At 34.9% G+C, this 14,678-nt stretch overlaps 2 protein-coding genes across 4 annotated transcripts in view; both read left to right on the top strand.

Moving 5' to 3' along the window:
• The first annotated feature begins 216 nt into the window (after window positions 1-216).
• LOC136035793 (lysophosphatidylcholine acyltransferase-like) lies at window positions 217-1,437 on the top strand. Its single transcript, XM_065717765.1, has one exon. It carries the CDS (start codon window positions 217-219, stop codon window positions 1,435-1,437), a length of 1,221 nt encoding a protein of 406 aa, XP_065573837.1.
• Window positions 1,438-3,550: 2,113 nt separating this feature from the next.
• LOC136035659 (uncharacterized) overlaps window positions 3,551-14,678 on the top strand; it is a 47,040-nt gene continuing 35,912 nt past the window's right edge. The window contains exons 1-2 of one of the 3 annotated variants that reach the window (XM_065717568.1): window positions 3,551-3,734; window positions 12,546-12,733. In XM_065717568.1, coding sequence (XP_065573640.1) covers window positions 3,655-3,734; window positions 12,546-12,733 — 268 coding nt within the window. In that variant the 5' untranslated portion in view covers window positions 3,551-3,654. Of the gene's footprint in view, window positions 3,735-6,049; window positions 6,155-12,545; window positions 12,779-14,678 lie in introns of those variants that run through there. The other 2 variants (XM_065717567.1, XM_065717569.1) reach the window with 2 other exon arrangements.

Here is a 14,678-nt window from a genome sequence, read left to right as displayed (position 1 = left end):
AGGCAACAAGGAGAGTGAACCAAATCCAAGTGTTGTCGAAATAGAAAAGAACGAAGACCATAATTACACACGTAAAGAAGAACCCGAAGAGGAAAAATGCTGGAAAAGACCACAGCCTCATGCAGTACTGTTACCGGAAGCAAATGTGATGTAGGCCAGGTCAAACTTCAAACAAATCCCTTTAGACATAGAATAACTCTTTCTATCTATGATAAAATGAAGATGTTTATCTCGTCTGTCGTCCTTCTTCCTCTGAGAGTGATTGGTGTTGCCACTTGCCTAGTTACATCTTATTCGATTGCTTCTATTGGGCTTTTGGGTACAACTGAGGAACAACTAAAATCAAAGCCTATGCAAGGATCGAGACGAACGCTGCGAGCCATTGTATCTAAAATAATGGTTGGGCTCTTTTATTGTTCTGGTTTCAGAGTAAGAGTAAAAGGGAGACAAGCGATGGCAAGAGAAGCACCCATTCTGGTACTGGCACCACATTCGTCGGTTTATGATTCGCTTGTAGTTTTCTTCCTAGGGTCACCTTCCATTGTTGCAAAAGAAGAAGTGAAGAAATTGCCGTTTTTTGGAAAATTGGTCAATTTTACTCAGCCAATATATGTGGATAGAGAAGATCCCAATTCTCGATTAAAAACGATTCAAGAGATGGTGCGTCGAGCAACATCTGAGGATTCCTGGCAACAGACTTTGATATTTCCTGAGGGAACCTGTTCAAACGGGAAATCTCTAATCACTTTCAAGCCTGGTGCATTTTATCCTGGAGTTGCTGTACAACCTGTGTGCATTAGGTATCCTAATAGGCTTGACACTCCAACTTGGACTTGGGATGGACCTGAAGCATGGAAGACTGTATTGTACACTATGACCCAGTTTGTTACTTATGCTGAAATCGAATTTTTACCTCCATATGTTCCGTCAGATGAAGAGAAAAGAGAACCGAAAATATTTGCCTCTAATGTACGCTCTGAAATGGCCAAATGCCTTGAAGTACCCATTGTCGATTATTCCTTTGAAGATTGTCAACTTATGATGAAAGCAACCAAATTGGAATTGCCAAGTGAATCGGGCTTGATAGGAGTGGCCAACTTAAGATCCAAATATGGGTTTGATAGAAAAGACCTGGAGGCAGACCTAGATAGCTTCGCCAAGATTGCAAATAAAAAGGATGGGGTTATTAGACTTCAAGATTTGGCTTCTTACTTGAAAATACATGGAAATAACCCTTGCCTTATGCAAATATTTAAAGCCTATGATCAGGATTCTAAAGGTTTTAAAACCTTTAAAGAGTTCATCGTCGGCAAAAGGTCTGCTACACTTCTTTGCCATCAAAGAACAAAATGTGAAAGCTGCCTTTCAGCTTCCGGAGCGTGGAAAGAAATGCTATGTACATTTATTGACAAAAACATTGCTAGTCTCTCTGCATAGCTTATCAAGATTGTATGATTGACTATTGTATTGTACTGAGTATATTAAGATTGTACTGAGATTGTATTGATTGAAGCTGGTTGAGCAGTTAAAGCTGATTCAAGTATTATAACTATTGTTTCGACTAATATTTTTAATAAAGTTATTGCACAAAAAAAAATTATTTTATTGAGAAGTACAGTTATTGAGAATTGCAAATTATTTAGAATTACAGCCCCCCTGCTTGAACTAAGAGGAAAAACACTTTTCTACGTGGGAAGCAGAGTTTTGTCCCCCTTTTTTCACTGGAGCATCATAGAGAGCTGTTTAAGGGGTTAATTGATTTTTTTTTTCATCTACGAGTATTTCCAAAATTCGTCTTGGTAATGCCGTCATATCTATCTTTACAGATCCTACTATCTCTCTTTACAATTTAAATCTCTCATCACATCATAGCTCTCTTTATAGAGAGCTGTTTAAGGGGTTAATTGATTTTTTTTTGTCTACGAGCTTTACTAAAATTCGTCTTGGTAATGCCGTTATAAAATGCGATATATCACCAATATTGAAACTTTTTGGGTCATTTTTTTAGCAGAAAGAATGGGAAGCAGTTGAATCGAATGAAAAGGTTTTTAATCTTTGGTTAATTCAAATGTGTGTTTTGTTTTATGCTGCTTTAATGCAAAACAGTTCCTCCTACCTCCTTTTCTAAGAAAAACAAAAAATTATCTTTCTGTCTATATTTGAAATTAGCAAAACTTTTCATTCGCAGGGCCCAGACACGCTTGAATTTTTGATACCGGAGGTTACCAGAAGCTAAACGACATGTCAAAAAAAAACTGTCTCGTAAGAAAAATTTGCCGTAATTGTGTTTTTGCGCTGACTCAGGAATTACGATTTAGGAATTATTATTTCGGTTTATCTTAGCAGTAAGTTTTTTTTTGCGGAGACAAATCTATAGGAGTTTATAAAACCAGCTTGAAATGATGACAAGTCTCCTTCTCTTTTTTATAAAACAAATAAAAGTTATGTTTTAACTGAAAGCAAGGAGCGACATTAAAACTTAAAAAGGAACAGGAATCATTCCGTATATGAAAGAAGCTGTCCCTTCCTCGACGCCTCGCTCTTTACGGTAAAGTTGTTTATTGTTTTAAAAAGTACACCTGTGACAAAGAGTCAAACTTTTTCGCAAAGAGCTAGTCATTGAGAAGGGGATATCCTCTTTCATGTACGGAATAATTTCTGTTCGTTTTAAGTTTTAATGTCGCTCTTTACTTTCAGTTAAAAAAAATGTTTTTTTGTTGTTGAATATTAGTAGAAGCAGTTCCTTGTCTGCGTAATTTAATTTAGAAAACGATAATCTATTGTCTACGGTTGTAAATTATGAGGCATTAGTATTTCTGGTCTTGGAAACAGAAAAGAATTAAAATTTTTTTATAAAAATCAAACCTTAGCCATCATTTTCTTTTCTGGCCTAGTAACTTCTGTATTCGGAGGGGGGGGGCTATAAGTCATTGAAGAGGACCTTGACACCTGTTTCTAGTCTTTATTTCTAGTTTCTAGATATTGAAAAAAAACACGTCCCCCTCCCCCTAAATTTTGTGAATTTACGCCACCGTGCCGAAAGTGTTGACAATGTTTTCTGGCTTAACTGACCTGTTATTGTTTAGAAAAATGCTGGACGAGACTCCTGAAATAGACTTAAATACGGATTGGAAAGATGCCAAAAGGCTTATCAAAGAGGATCCATGATATCTGAAATTTTCCAGCAGTGAACACAAATGCGGGAAAGAATTCAATGAATACATGAAAGACAAATTGGCGCAAGCCACGGAAGACTTCAAAATGCTCTTACAAGTAATTTTTTTTACTGGTATCGCCTCTGATTCCAGGGTACCTGTCTTTCATGATTCAATCCTAAAACATGATAGCCTGCCTAAGAATTCAAGTGGGGAAGCCTATTAGGCTTGTCAGTTGTTCGCCTTTGAGTCCAGGCAAATTCAGTCCCCCGTTTTGCATACAAGTCCGTCATGAGTCAACCCAAATATCTTGATAATCCCTTAGTTCTATCATTATCTACCTTAGTTCCGCCCTAGGATGGATGGATGTATGATAGAGTACCTGTCAACAATGACTTCGATAAAAGAGTCCGAGCAACACCTACGAGATATAATCGACATTCTTAAAAAAGACAAAAGGTATCATGTCCTGTAGCCAGTTGCTGAAGAGAGAACTGAAATGATTATGTCCTATCTCGAAGAGCTTGAAGCTAGAGGTCCACCTCCCCCTCCGACAGCTACAGAACCATCAAGGAGGAAGTAATTGTTTTTAAATTTGTATTGCAGTGCTATTACAATTGTGTTTATTCATTTAGAATTTTTTATCATGGGTTTTTATCACATCACATCACAGTTGAAAGTGGTTGTTGGAAGTTTCTTTTCTTTTTGATTTTTCTTTCTTTTCTTTTCTTTTTCCTTTTTTTTTTCTTTTTCCTTTTTTTCTTTTTTTTTTATCAATGAAGATAGTTAGTAAATGAAAATAGTTTAAATAGTCAAACATATGTTTAAGTAGTCAAATAATGAAAATATTATTGAATTTGCAACAATATTATATGTTATTTAATTAATTATTAAATATTATGAGAATAATATTAAGTATTATTGAACTATGTGAATAGAGTAAGATGGTGATCTATTGAACCTTTTATAAAACATTTGAATGGGGGGGGGGAGAGGGAATGCTATAACCAAATTTCAATATGAAAGAATAAACTGGGTTGAAATGTTTAAGCAGTAATGGCTGTTAATAACTGTTAGCGGAATATTCCGTTGAAGTTTTTTTTCGATAATCTTTAATTCTTGCGTTTTTTCGGTGAAATTGCAGTGCTTTTACATATTATATTCGTTCAGGATAAATTTAAATAGTAATTTAATGCTAATAACAGGGAAAATAGATAAAACCACGGTTGGCTCTGGAAGAATCTGTTTTCTGCCCATTTTATGCCATTTATGCACATATTCTGCCCATTTCCACAGCTCGTTGATTTTATACAAGTATGCTCTATGAGGCCAGATTCGACAAAATGGCTGTTTATATCAGAATCAGAATTGGTTAATTTCTGTCATTTGATCCGATAAAATTCTAATCCGATTGTCTATATTTTTTCAGCATTAATCAGGCATAAACAGTTTTCTTAGAAAGAAATTCAATTTTTATGTCATTCTTTTGCGTTAACCTGGCAAAAAAATTTCTTATAATAAAAAAAAATGGTAGCTGCTACTTGTATTAGCCTACTGTATCCCCGACTCTCCCAAGAGCGAGACACGGCTTTGTCTCGAAAATACCTGTGTTGATGGATGAAATTATGATGGACATAAAGTATTAAATGTTTTTGGCATTTTGATTGTGTAAATATTTAAAATTCTTGTTTTTTGGGGGGTGGGGAGATAAACCACCATTTTTATGACTATGGACATCTTAAGCAGTATATTTGTGTAATAGACGTGTATTTATTACTGTCCTTCTTTCCATCAGCCGGATAGCATTGGAGAAATAATTATGTCTTACCTATTTGCCTTACCTCACCCGCTTTCTATTGTGCTTTCTAATGCACTGTCCGACATTGAATAGTTCTTTTGTACTATGTCCTATGAAAAAAAATAGACACGCATCGGTGATCATTCTTCTGGCATAAAAAAAAAAACAATACCAAATCTTCAGATTTTTACAGATGGGAGCTTGACTCTACAGTTGGATTCTCTGATATGCTAAATCCTAGGGCGCAATATTAATTTAAGGTAACTTTGCCTTTTTGGGGTCTTTCCGTCCTTTTTTGAAAATCACCAACATTTTCTCATGCTCGTAGCTTTAATAGATAAAATTGAACTTAATGAATTTTATATATTATATATATATAGAATTTTACATATTTCCTGGTTAAAACTCAATATTATTAGACTTTTACGAAGCTCCTTAGCACGTTAGCTTATTTTTACACAATAATCAACAAATCACTGCAAATACATGAGGTTAATTATAGACTGACCGGTGGCGTGCCACCGCGCCAGTTGTACCGGCTTTATACCGTCAAATTTTTTTTTAAATTTCGACGTGTTTTTTATCGGTGGCTAGCTGCTGATAAATTGTCGTTACGAGGGGGTTGCTTCCACTTGAGATTGCCCCTCAAGGTATCTTTTCTTGCACCATGATCCGACCAAGAAAATTGACAACAATAATGTTGTCATCACTATCGCGTTTACCGGAGTCATGCTACAATCAACTTGTAGCGTTAACTCTCTGTAATAACAGGGGGTAAACATTAACTACTTTAACCCTCGGACTCTTGCGAATCTTTTATAATTTCGACCTTATGAGTGGAAATAGCGTATGATCACCTGAATGGTTTCGGGAAATTCTCGTTTAAATTTCGGATTTTCACAAAGGTGGCATTTGGATGTTCCAGAATAGCTTTAAGTCTCGTCCTATTGGTGTACCATTTCAATTCAATGATGACAAATAATGATGCATTATGAACTTGGAAAATAACGGGTTCCTAACGTTCAAAACATTTTGCCATGCAAAGATTTCAGGTTAAGAAATTGCTCTGGAAAATCCCTGTAGTTTGCCATCTATATTATTATTTATGCATATTCTGCGATCCATCCTAGCCACATAGGAATTTACAGAATAGCCTATTTCAGAATTGAAAAATGGATAAAGCAGGAAATGCTTTGAGAAGGTATTTGTATATCTACTGGATCTTAAAAATGTTTGTAGCCAAATTTCAAGTGTGTGCCTTTTCATTACCTTGGCAGTTGTTCTGCTTGGAAGATGAAATTGCAAGTGGGGGATCTGCAGAGAAGAAGCAACCATAAAATTTTGCAAGGGGGGGGGGTATTCTTAATTAAATTTGCGGGATGACAATAGACTAAAGGATATGTCTCTTGATTAGGATATTTGGCTGAATATTAAACTTGAAGGAGTATTCACAAACCCTAAACTGTGCTTCAATAAGGTATTTGGAGCATGAGACCTAAATACCGGCTAGACTTAGCCTATGGTTACAAGATTTGGTATAATTTTACTTCAGCTACTTTTGGCTATTTTTATTAGTAGTTAGGCTAGGAAAATAAAACTTTCAGGGATGAGTCTACAGGCTAAAGAATGTCCCAGGAAGGTATTCTGAATTAGGCCTGCCTACCTCCACTCCTTCTCCCTCTATAATGCCCTGAAATTCGCTGACATGAGAGGTCTATGTGAAAGGCTTGTGAAAAGGGTGTGAAGCTGAAAACAAATTTGTTGTGCTTCATGTAGGCTAAGCAGAAAATCTATTTTGCAAGTTTTTAATTTTATAACAAATGTTTTTAAAGGTCATCAAGGGTCAGGATATTCAAGAGGAAGAAGGATTAGAGGTAGGTACTTCAAAACACCTTCCAGGGACATACTTTGGTAAATAAATTACAGTTCATATAATTGACCTTCCAATAAAGTAGACATATCACTCAATGCCCTTTTTATGCTCTTTACAAATATATTAATCACTTCTATTACAAGTTCAAATTTAAGTACTTTTTGACCTAGGCCAATTTAATTATAAATAATTTTGACAGTGAGAAAATATAATATTATTTTGTTGAAAACAACCAAGAAAATAGTGCTGAGAAGATATAGTATTATTTTGTCAAAACAACTGATAACTCATACTTTAATTGAAAATTCATCATTTCAAGAGCTCAAAAAGTGCTTGAATTTGAGTTTGCAATGGAAACAACTATTATATTTGTAAACAACTCAAAAAAGGCATCAAGTGGTATGTTCACTTTATTGGTAAAATAACCAATAACTCTAATTGGTAAAATAACCAATAAAATTTGTTGTTTTTAAGAGCTCAAAAAGTTCTTATATTTGAATTTGCAATAGAAGCAATTATCATATTCATAAAGAGCATAAAAAAGGCATCAAGTGGTATGTTCACCTTATTGGTAAGTCAATTACATGAACTATGATATATTTACCCATACTTTAGCATATAGACCCATCCCTGAAAGTTTTTTTTCCTAACCTAACCCCTGTCCAAGATAGCCAAAAGTACCTAAAATAAACTTTCACTCTAGATTCCATTACTCATTAGTGACAAGGTGAATACACTACTGGATGCCCATTTATGCTCCTTCTAAATATGATAGTCATTTTATGCAAAAATATAAAACCAACCATCCCCAACCAGAGCTGTTTCTAAGTTTGATTATTTCCAGGGCAAAATTAATTACAGCAACCTCCTCCTAGCTCAAATATAAGCACATAAAGCCAAATCAAATGGGTAAGTCTCTAGCAATAGTGCCTTGAGCAACTTTCCTGGTTGCCCCTTTCCCTTTGAACAGCTTTGTTCCCCAACCCCATCTGATGGTCCTACACATATACTTAAATCCTATACACAGACAACCCTATGTGTGCAAACCCTGTAGGTTTGCACACAAAAAATACCCAAAAGCTTATTTCTTGCTTTATAATATGAGGTAAGTTTCATTAATCAAATCATGTTTACTTCCATTGTACACATGTCCCCATGCTATACTGTGCTCCAAATGAATAATCTTTAAAGTTGCCCACCCTGAAATTATGTCAAAAGAGGGGTGATTTAATAACAACCCAGAAGCTGCTGAAATCCTGGTTAGTGAAATAAGTATTTATTACTTTTCTCCAAGCCAAATTAGAGGCCACAGTATAAAATTCCATTTTCCCTGGTTTTGAAGAAGAGAGTGGTAAATCTGCAGTTTATAGCATAATTTAGCTAAGATGAAAGTGAATATATAGCTTAATGGTGTTTTGTGTGTTTTTTCATAATTTAATAATTGGTTCTCAGATAAATTCCATTTTGAGAACTTAAAGGGCTCAAAATAGTCCCTAGTCACCAAAAGTTCAAAAGCATGTTTCTAAAAAAGGGGGTAGTGATCAAAAAATTTCCATTTGCATCTGCTTCAGGAATGGTAATTATTATATCCCTTAGTCCTAATAGTAAATTGTTATTTTGAAAAAAATTGAAATTTTTTAAAAAGAGCTAGAAACGCCTCAAAAATGAGGTTAGTTTTGCTATACCATCATTTTTGAGGGATTTCTGGCTCTAAAAAAATTCTGTAATTTTTTTTTTTTAATAACATTTTACTATAAAAACTATGAGGAATAATAATTACCACTCCTGAATCAGCTGAAATTCCCAATTTTTCAATAGTCAGTTTTGTTAAATTTTCGGCAACTATGGACTGACACAACTATGTTTACATTTTGGGACCCCATTAAAGGCTCCAAATGGTATTTTGAGCCCTTAAAAATAGAATGCAAAAATATGTTATAAACTGCAAATTTACCAAGAGAGCAATATAATTTCCTAATGTTTGAATAGTGTCACTGAAGAATGGGTTGACAGAAAATACAGTTACTATAAATTCATTTAAAGCTGGGGATGACAAAGATTGGGCCAATACTATCTAGAAGCTTATTTGGGACTCAAACATAAACTGAAACCATCATACTGGGTATATGAAGAAATCTACAGGAGGTCACCACCTTATTTTGCTGGTAATTGCAACTAAGGTAATTCCTGAATCATTTCAGATGACATTTGATGTTCAACAGATCTGAGACTTTTGTAATCAAAAATTAGGTAGGCTTATGCCCAAAATTAGGTAGTAGATCTTTGCTGCTTAAAGGAAACCATTTAAAAAGAAAAAAAAGCTTCAATTGATGCAGAGCAACAGAGAAGTATATTAATTAGGGCTATGGGACCTTCAAGAGGAGTGTTAGTGCAATTTTGAGTAGAATGATGAGCCTATTATATTTATAAAGAGCAGAAAAAGACAGTGAGTAGTGTGTTTACCTTACTCCCATGCCATTTGCAGAATATCATATTTGCCACAAACAATTCTATTTCTTTCTTCCCAAAAGGGCACTAGGTCTTAAATAAATTTCAGAAAAGACTTTATAAAAGTGAAGGGTAACTGTTATAAAAATGAAGGGTAAAGTTCTAGTTGAGATACTCCTTACTATATTCAAAAGTAGTACCTTGGGAAGGTATTACCAAAGTGTTTTTATTTCTATGGGTTTGAAGTTTATATACATAACAGTTTTATGCTCATCTAGATTTGGATATTTCTTTTTTTTTACGTTTTAGTATAATTCTGGGATTTCAATCTATTTTTCATTGGTTCTAGTTTTTTTAAAAACAAGTATTATTTCAGTAGACTTTTAGCCACATCAAAGGCTTTTTTTCTAAAATATTAAAATTTTATTAACCAGGTTTAAGCAAAGATAAATCAGCCTATGGAATTTTAGAAACCATGACAGCACAGTTAAAAATCAAACAAGTCCTGTACAAATTCACGAAGTTCAAACTTGACATAGTTGCCATTAATGTTGCTAGGTTGAAAGATGGTGAGAAGAGAATGAACAGTGGGTATACAATGTTTAAAGTGTTATGTAGCAGAAAACTGAGAGTCACCTTGCTGGAATTGGAGCAATATCTACAGGGAATTGTAGCAATATCTAAAGCTACAAATGTTCAACAGCTAGCAACACTTTATGCTCATGGATATTGACTATGCTCATTGATATCCACATGGATATCATGGATACACCTTATGCTCATGAATATCTACTCTACTAATGGATATTCCTATGGTCAATACATATTACTATGTCCAACAGATACAAATACCTTATGCTCATGGAAATCAATTATTGAAAGAGAACTGTATGCATGATGTGCTTCTAACCATGTCAAAATGTCACTGATCATGTGCTATGCACTTGCAAATGATGCCATTAAAGATGAGTTGTATGATAACCTTCGATCAGTAATTGACTCAGTCCTGCTCCACAACATCATTTGTATTGCAGGTGACCTTAATTTAAAAGTTTGGTATGAAAGATTCTACTGCTCTGAAGTTATTGGACACCACAGACTTGGCACAATAAATGAAAATTGTAACTAAGTCTTCTGAAAGAGCACAGAATTGAATGAATTAATTTATTGATTACCCATTGAATTAACAAAAATAATGACAGCAAAGAAAAGAAAAAAACTGAGAAAAATCACAAAACAAAGGAGTCAACAAATAAATCAAACATTACATATAAATAAACAATTACTAATAAAACAAATCACTTGGTTACTGTAGAAGTAATTTGTGCCACTGGTGGTTGTGAACCTTTGAATTATGATTTTGAATTTGCTTCTCAACTGATATATATGGTTCTCTGATCTTGTAGTGTTTAATCAGTTTTGTATTTCTAGTCCATAATAAGTTCATTGATTGATGATGATGTTCAGAAATTTATTCTAGTTAGGAATTTTGATTTTTGTCTCAAAAAGACATAAATGTGGCTATACATGTAACCCAAAACAGCTTCTACATCATGACATCACTATTTGACCTTCTTCTGTGTAGCACAGATGTTGACACCCAACAAGCTGCTACAGGATACTACACAATTTCAAGAAATGCAATGCAAGTGTATTATGTCAGTTTCTAGGTGTTAACAGACCAATGCTTCTCAACTATAAAATATTGCATGAACAGATACAAGGGCATATGCAGAGAAAGGGCTGTTCAAAAAACATCCAGAAAAAAGTGTTTATATCAAGAAAAATGCTTCAACACCTCCATCCCTTGCACAATACAAATTTTGACAAATATGATAACAAGTTAATAGTCATTGCAGGATTCTATACTGCATCAAAAACGTAACTCGTGTGCATTGGGTCAATTTGTAAGTTAGGGGCGACCAGTGCTCAAAACTATTCAAAATGTATATAAAGGCACAAGGGTATCCATAGATGAGGATGACTTTGTTTTCACCCCTTCTTGTGCGACTCCCTCCCAATTAAAGGCTATGAATGTAAAAATTGTGCACCACTGGTAAACTCCAGAAAAATGATATATTTCTAGAAAAAATTCCAAGCCCTTGACTCCTAGAAGATATTTGTTTCCAATGTCAACTCCCTCTGCGCCATGCAGATTTCTTAGTGATTTACAGATGGTATGCATCTAAACCGTCATTGTTCCTCTTTGCTAACTGGGAAACTGTAATCTTTGGAATAGTATGCAAGTAAATTTGTGCAGAGCAGTAGAGTCTTAGAGTCCACCAATGTTGTCTTGATAGGAGTGTTTAGCTTTCTTATTTTGCTGGTTAAGTGTTTATTAAAACTCTGGTGTGTCTTTTGAAACTTGTATTTTGTCTTGTGAGTCGAAGAACAGATCAACCACCTCAAAATCTTTTACTATTTCCTAGAAAATCTACTTAGACATGGTCTTGGTGCTTAAAGTTACAAGAAATCTCTTATATATACCTACCTTTTACCTCTCCACTAGATCTAAATCTTGTAAAATAAATAAAGTAGTTGTCTGCTTCTGTGTAATCCAAAATTAGTTGTTGGATTATAATTCAATGACAAACGACTGTAATTGTAGCCATTCTTATTGCTCAGTTTTCTTTAGTTTCATATGTTGAATGCCCTCTGTTTAACAATAGATAGGGGCACATAGGTGGGTGGACAGGCGCCCCCCCACTCCCCTACAGCTTCGCTGAATGCTTAGGCTCTGATAAAACAAGTGATAAAATTCTGTTTGAGAGGAAAATTGTCATTAATATCAATTATTATTTAAGTAAAAAATTAAGATCCATGCCTCTCCTCATAGCTCATTATCCTCCTTCTTCTTTGGCAAAAGTCTCTTGGACTCACATTCCTTTGGGCTCCCTGTCACTTCAAAGTTGGTTGATGCTCCTCCATGACATTGATTTTTTTCTTCCAAGGGGAAAGAACAACTACTTTGGTATTTTCATAAGGGCAAAAAAAGGGAATCATAGGGCCCTGTTAACACCCCCTTGCCATAGGTTTGCTGAAATAGAAGAAGAGGGTCATCACAGTTTGAATTTGAGGGGGAAATCCTTGGATTTTTCTAAAGGTTCGTTTTTAGGTTCCTATCCCAGAGGGAAAAAATTTGGATTACCAAAGGGCAATATTGAGACTAATATGTTCAGGGTTGGGTGTCCAGCTTTAGTAAAATTGTTGAGAAGAAATTTCACTCCCTCTATGTGCAAGTGTGTGATGACTACAGCTGATCTTTTTCTAGGAGTGGTGTCCGATTGATTGGAGCCAGTAAAGGCCACACAGAGCTACAATTATTGATTTCTGAATTAAAAAAGCTAAAAGCCACAGTAGCACAGCTGGGAAAATCAAAATTATCTTCATCACAAGATTTACTGAACTGGACAACTACTGAAGGGAATGCAGCACTGCAAGAAGTGTCCTCTTATAATGGTGAATTGAGTGTGCTTTTTCAAAATTTTACTGCTGATGTTTGTGGTAACTATTATTTTCATTTGAAATATTTGTATATATTATTTAGTTTGGTTTATTTGGATTGTAATCTTATGTTTACAATGGTATGACCCAGTGTTGCAAAATGTCTGGCTTTTAATCATGCCCCTAAAGTACCATTTTTCTTGTGAAATTTCACTGAATGTACGATTTTCTCTAAAAAATGTGCCAATTTGAAAATTTCAGTGAGCAACTGCCTCAAAAAAGCATCCAAATGGCGCAAATTCACCCCAGATGGCAACTCTGGTATGACCCTCAGGACAGGTACTAGAAAATTTTTCCAGGGAGGAGGTGAGAGCAAAAAAAGTAAATTTTTAGACAGTATTTTCCAACTTTCTCTAGGAGGTGGAGTCCAGAGTATTTCTGCAATAAGACACCCCACACTTTTTCTTTCTCTTGTCTGTTTGTGGTGTACATGGCTGTAGCAGGTGTGTGCATGGATAAGGTCCTTGGGGTGTCAGGGATACTTTGTCTTTTACTCACCATCTACTCTTAGAGATATCTACACCACTGGCATGGAACCATTGCTGTAGATCCCAAAGATTTCTTAGCTCTTTTTACTTTGAGGGGCAGGTTCTCAAATTCTCAAAACACACTTTAAAGGCTTTATGTTAGTTATATTAGCAGTGAAGTTAAAACATAAATATATATATATATATATATATATATATATATATATATATATATATATATATATATATATAGATATATATTTATATATATTAGTACTGAACTAGTTTTCAAGGTGTCAACATCTAAACTAATCGAATTATATTTCATTTCACTTACTTGATAATCTGAGGTATGAATTTTAATTCCACATCGTTGATCTCGCAAAATTTGGCAAAAGATCCGTTTTAATTAAAACTTGTGTGAATGTTTGTCAAGGTGTCAATATATAAACTAGTCTGACTGTTTTTCACTTTCACATACTTGATGGTCTGAGGACTTAAATTGAATGTAAAGAGAGAAGGGAAAGAAGGAAAGGAGAAAAAAGGAAGGAAAGGAGAGAGAGAAAAAAAAGTGAGGCAGGATTATTTGAATAAACAATTGAACAGTGTGAAATGGAAGACAAATTAATTTTGAATCCTGTTTTGAACTTTTTAAGCCGATCTCTAATTGATGGAGTTAAGCAAAAGTTAGTTCAAAAGGCAGGCGTTGCTTACTTTGATTGCAATACTATCATCCAATCAAAAAAAGTTCTCTATGCCAAACCAAATGTTCAAACACAAATGGTGACTCACTCTAAAGACGAAGATAATATTTTTAAAATGTGTAAAACCTTAGTTGCTGCTGCCAAGCAAAACGTAAAAATCCAGAAATTTGTGATTCCTAGTCCATGTGAAGTCCCAACTAGCCTCTCAGACCAGTCATTGGTCTTGCCCCAAAGCTATGACTCAATGCCCGAGCCCTCGTATGCCGTAATACTAAAAAACCCTCCAAAAGAGCTAAAAGGCCCAACTGAGCGCCAAGCATTTATAGAAGCCTTTGTCCTAGCACTGGTAGCAGTGTATCTGAGTTACGCTGTGGTAAGAATGAATGGAAGCTTGTCACTTCGTTTAAGGAAACCGCTAGTCTAATTTTTGAAAGGCAAAGCGTTCTGAGCCCACTCTAAATGTTACACTTAAAGAGCCTGTTTTAATTGCTGTTGTTAAACAAGTACTGGATGAACTGGTTGACTCGTCACTGAAGGACTTAATCCCGAAATGCATCTAAACACCTAATTGTGGTGCATCACGCACATTCAAAGTGTATTTCAAATCATAAAAAGACTTAGATCAGTTCGTTCAAGAGTTGGTGAAATTCGGCTATGAGCGGCTTCCCACCCAGGAGTTTGTTTTTGCCTCATCAATGCTTTAACTGCTATGTGACTGGCCACCTTTCA

This window comes from Artemia franciscana, chromosome 14 (genome assembly GCF_032884065.1).
Source record: "Artemia franciscana chromosome 14, ASM3288406v1, whole genome shotgun sequence".
NCBI lineage: Eukaryota > Metazoa > Arthropoda > Branchiopoda > Anostraca > Artemiidae > Artemia > Artemia franciscana.
This window is presented reverse-complemented; position numbering and strand designations above follow the sequence as displayed.

Excerpts from the sequence above, each read along its gene's own strand:
- LOC136035793 (XM_065717765.1), top strand. The coding sequence starts at position 217 with ATGAAGATGTTTATCTCGTCTGTCGTCCTTCTTCCTCTGAGAGTGATT.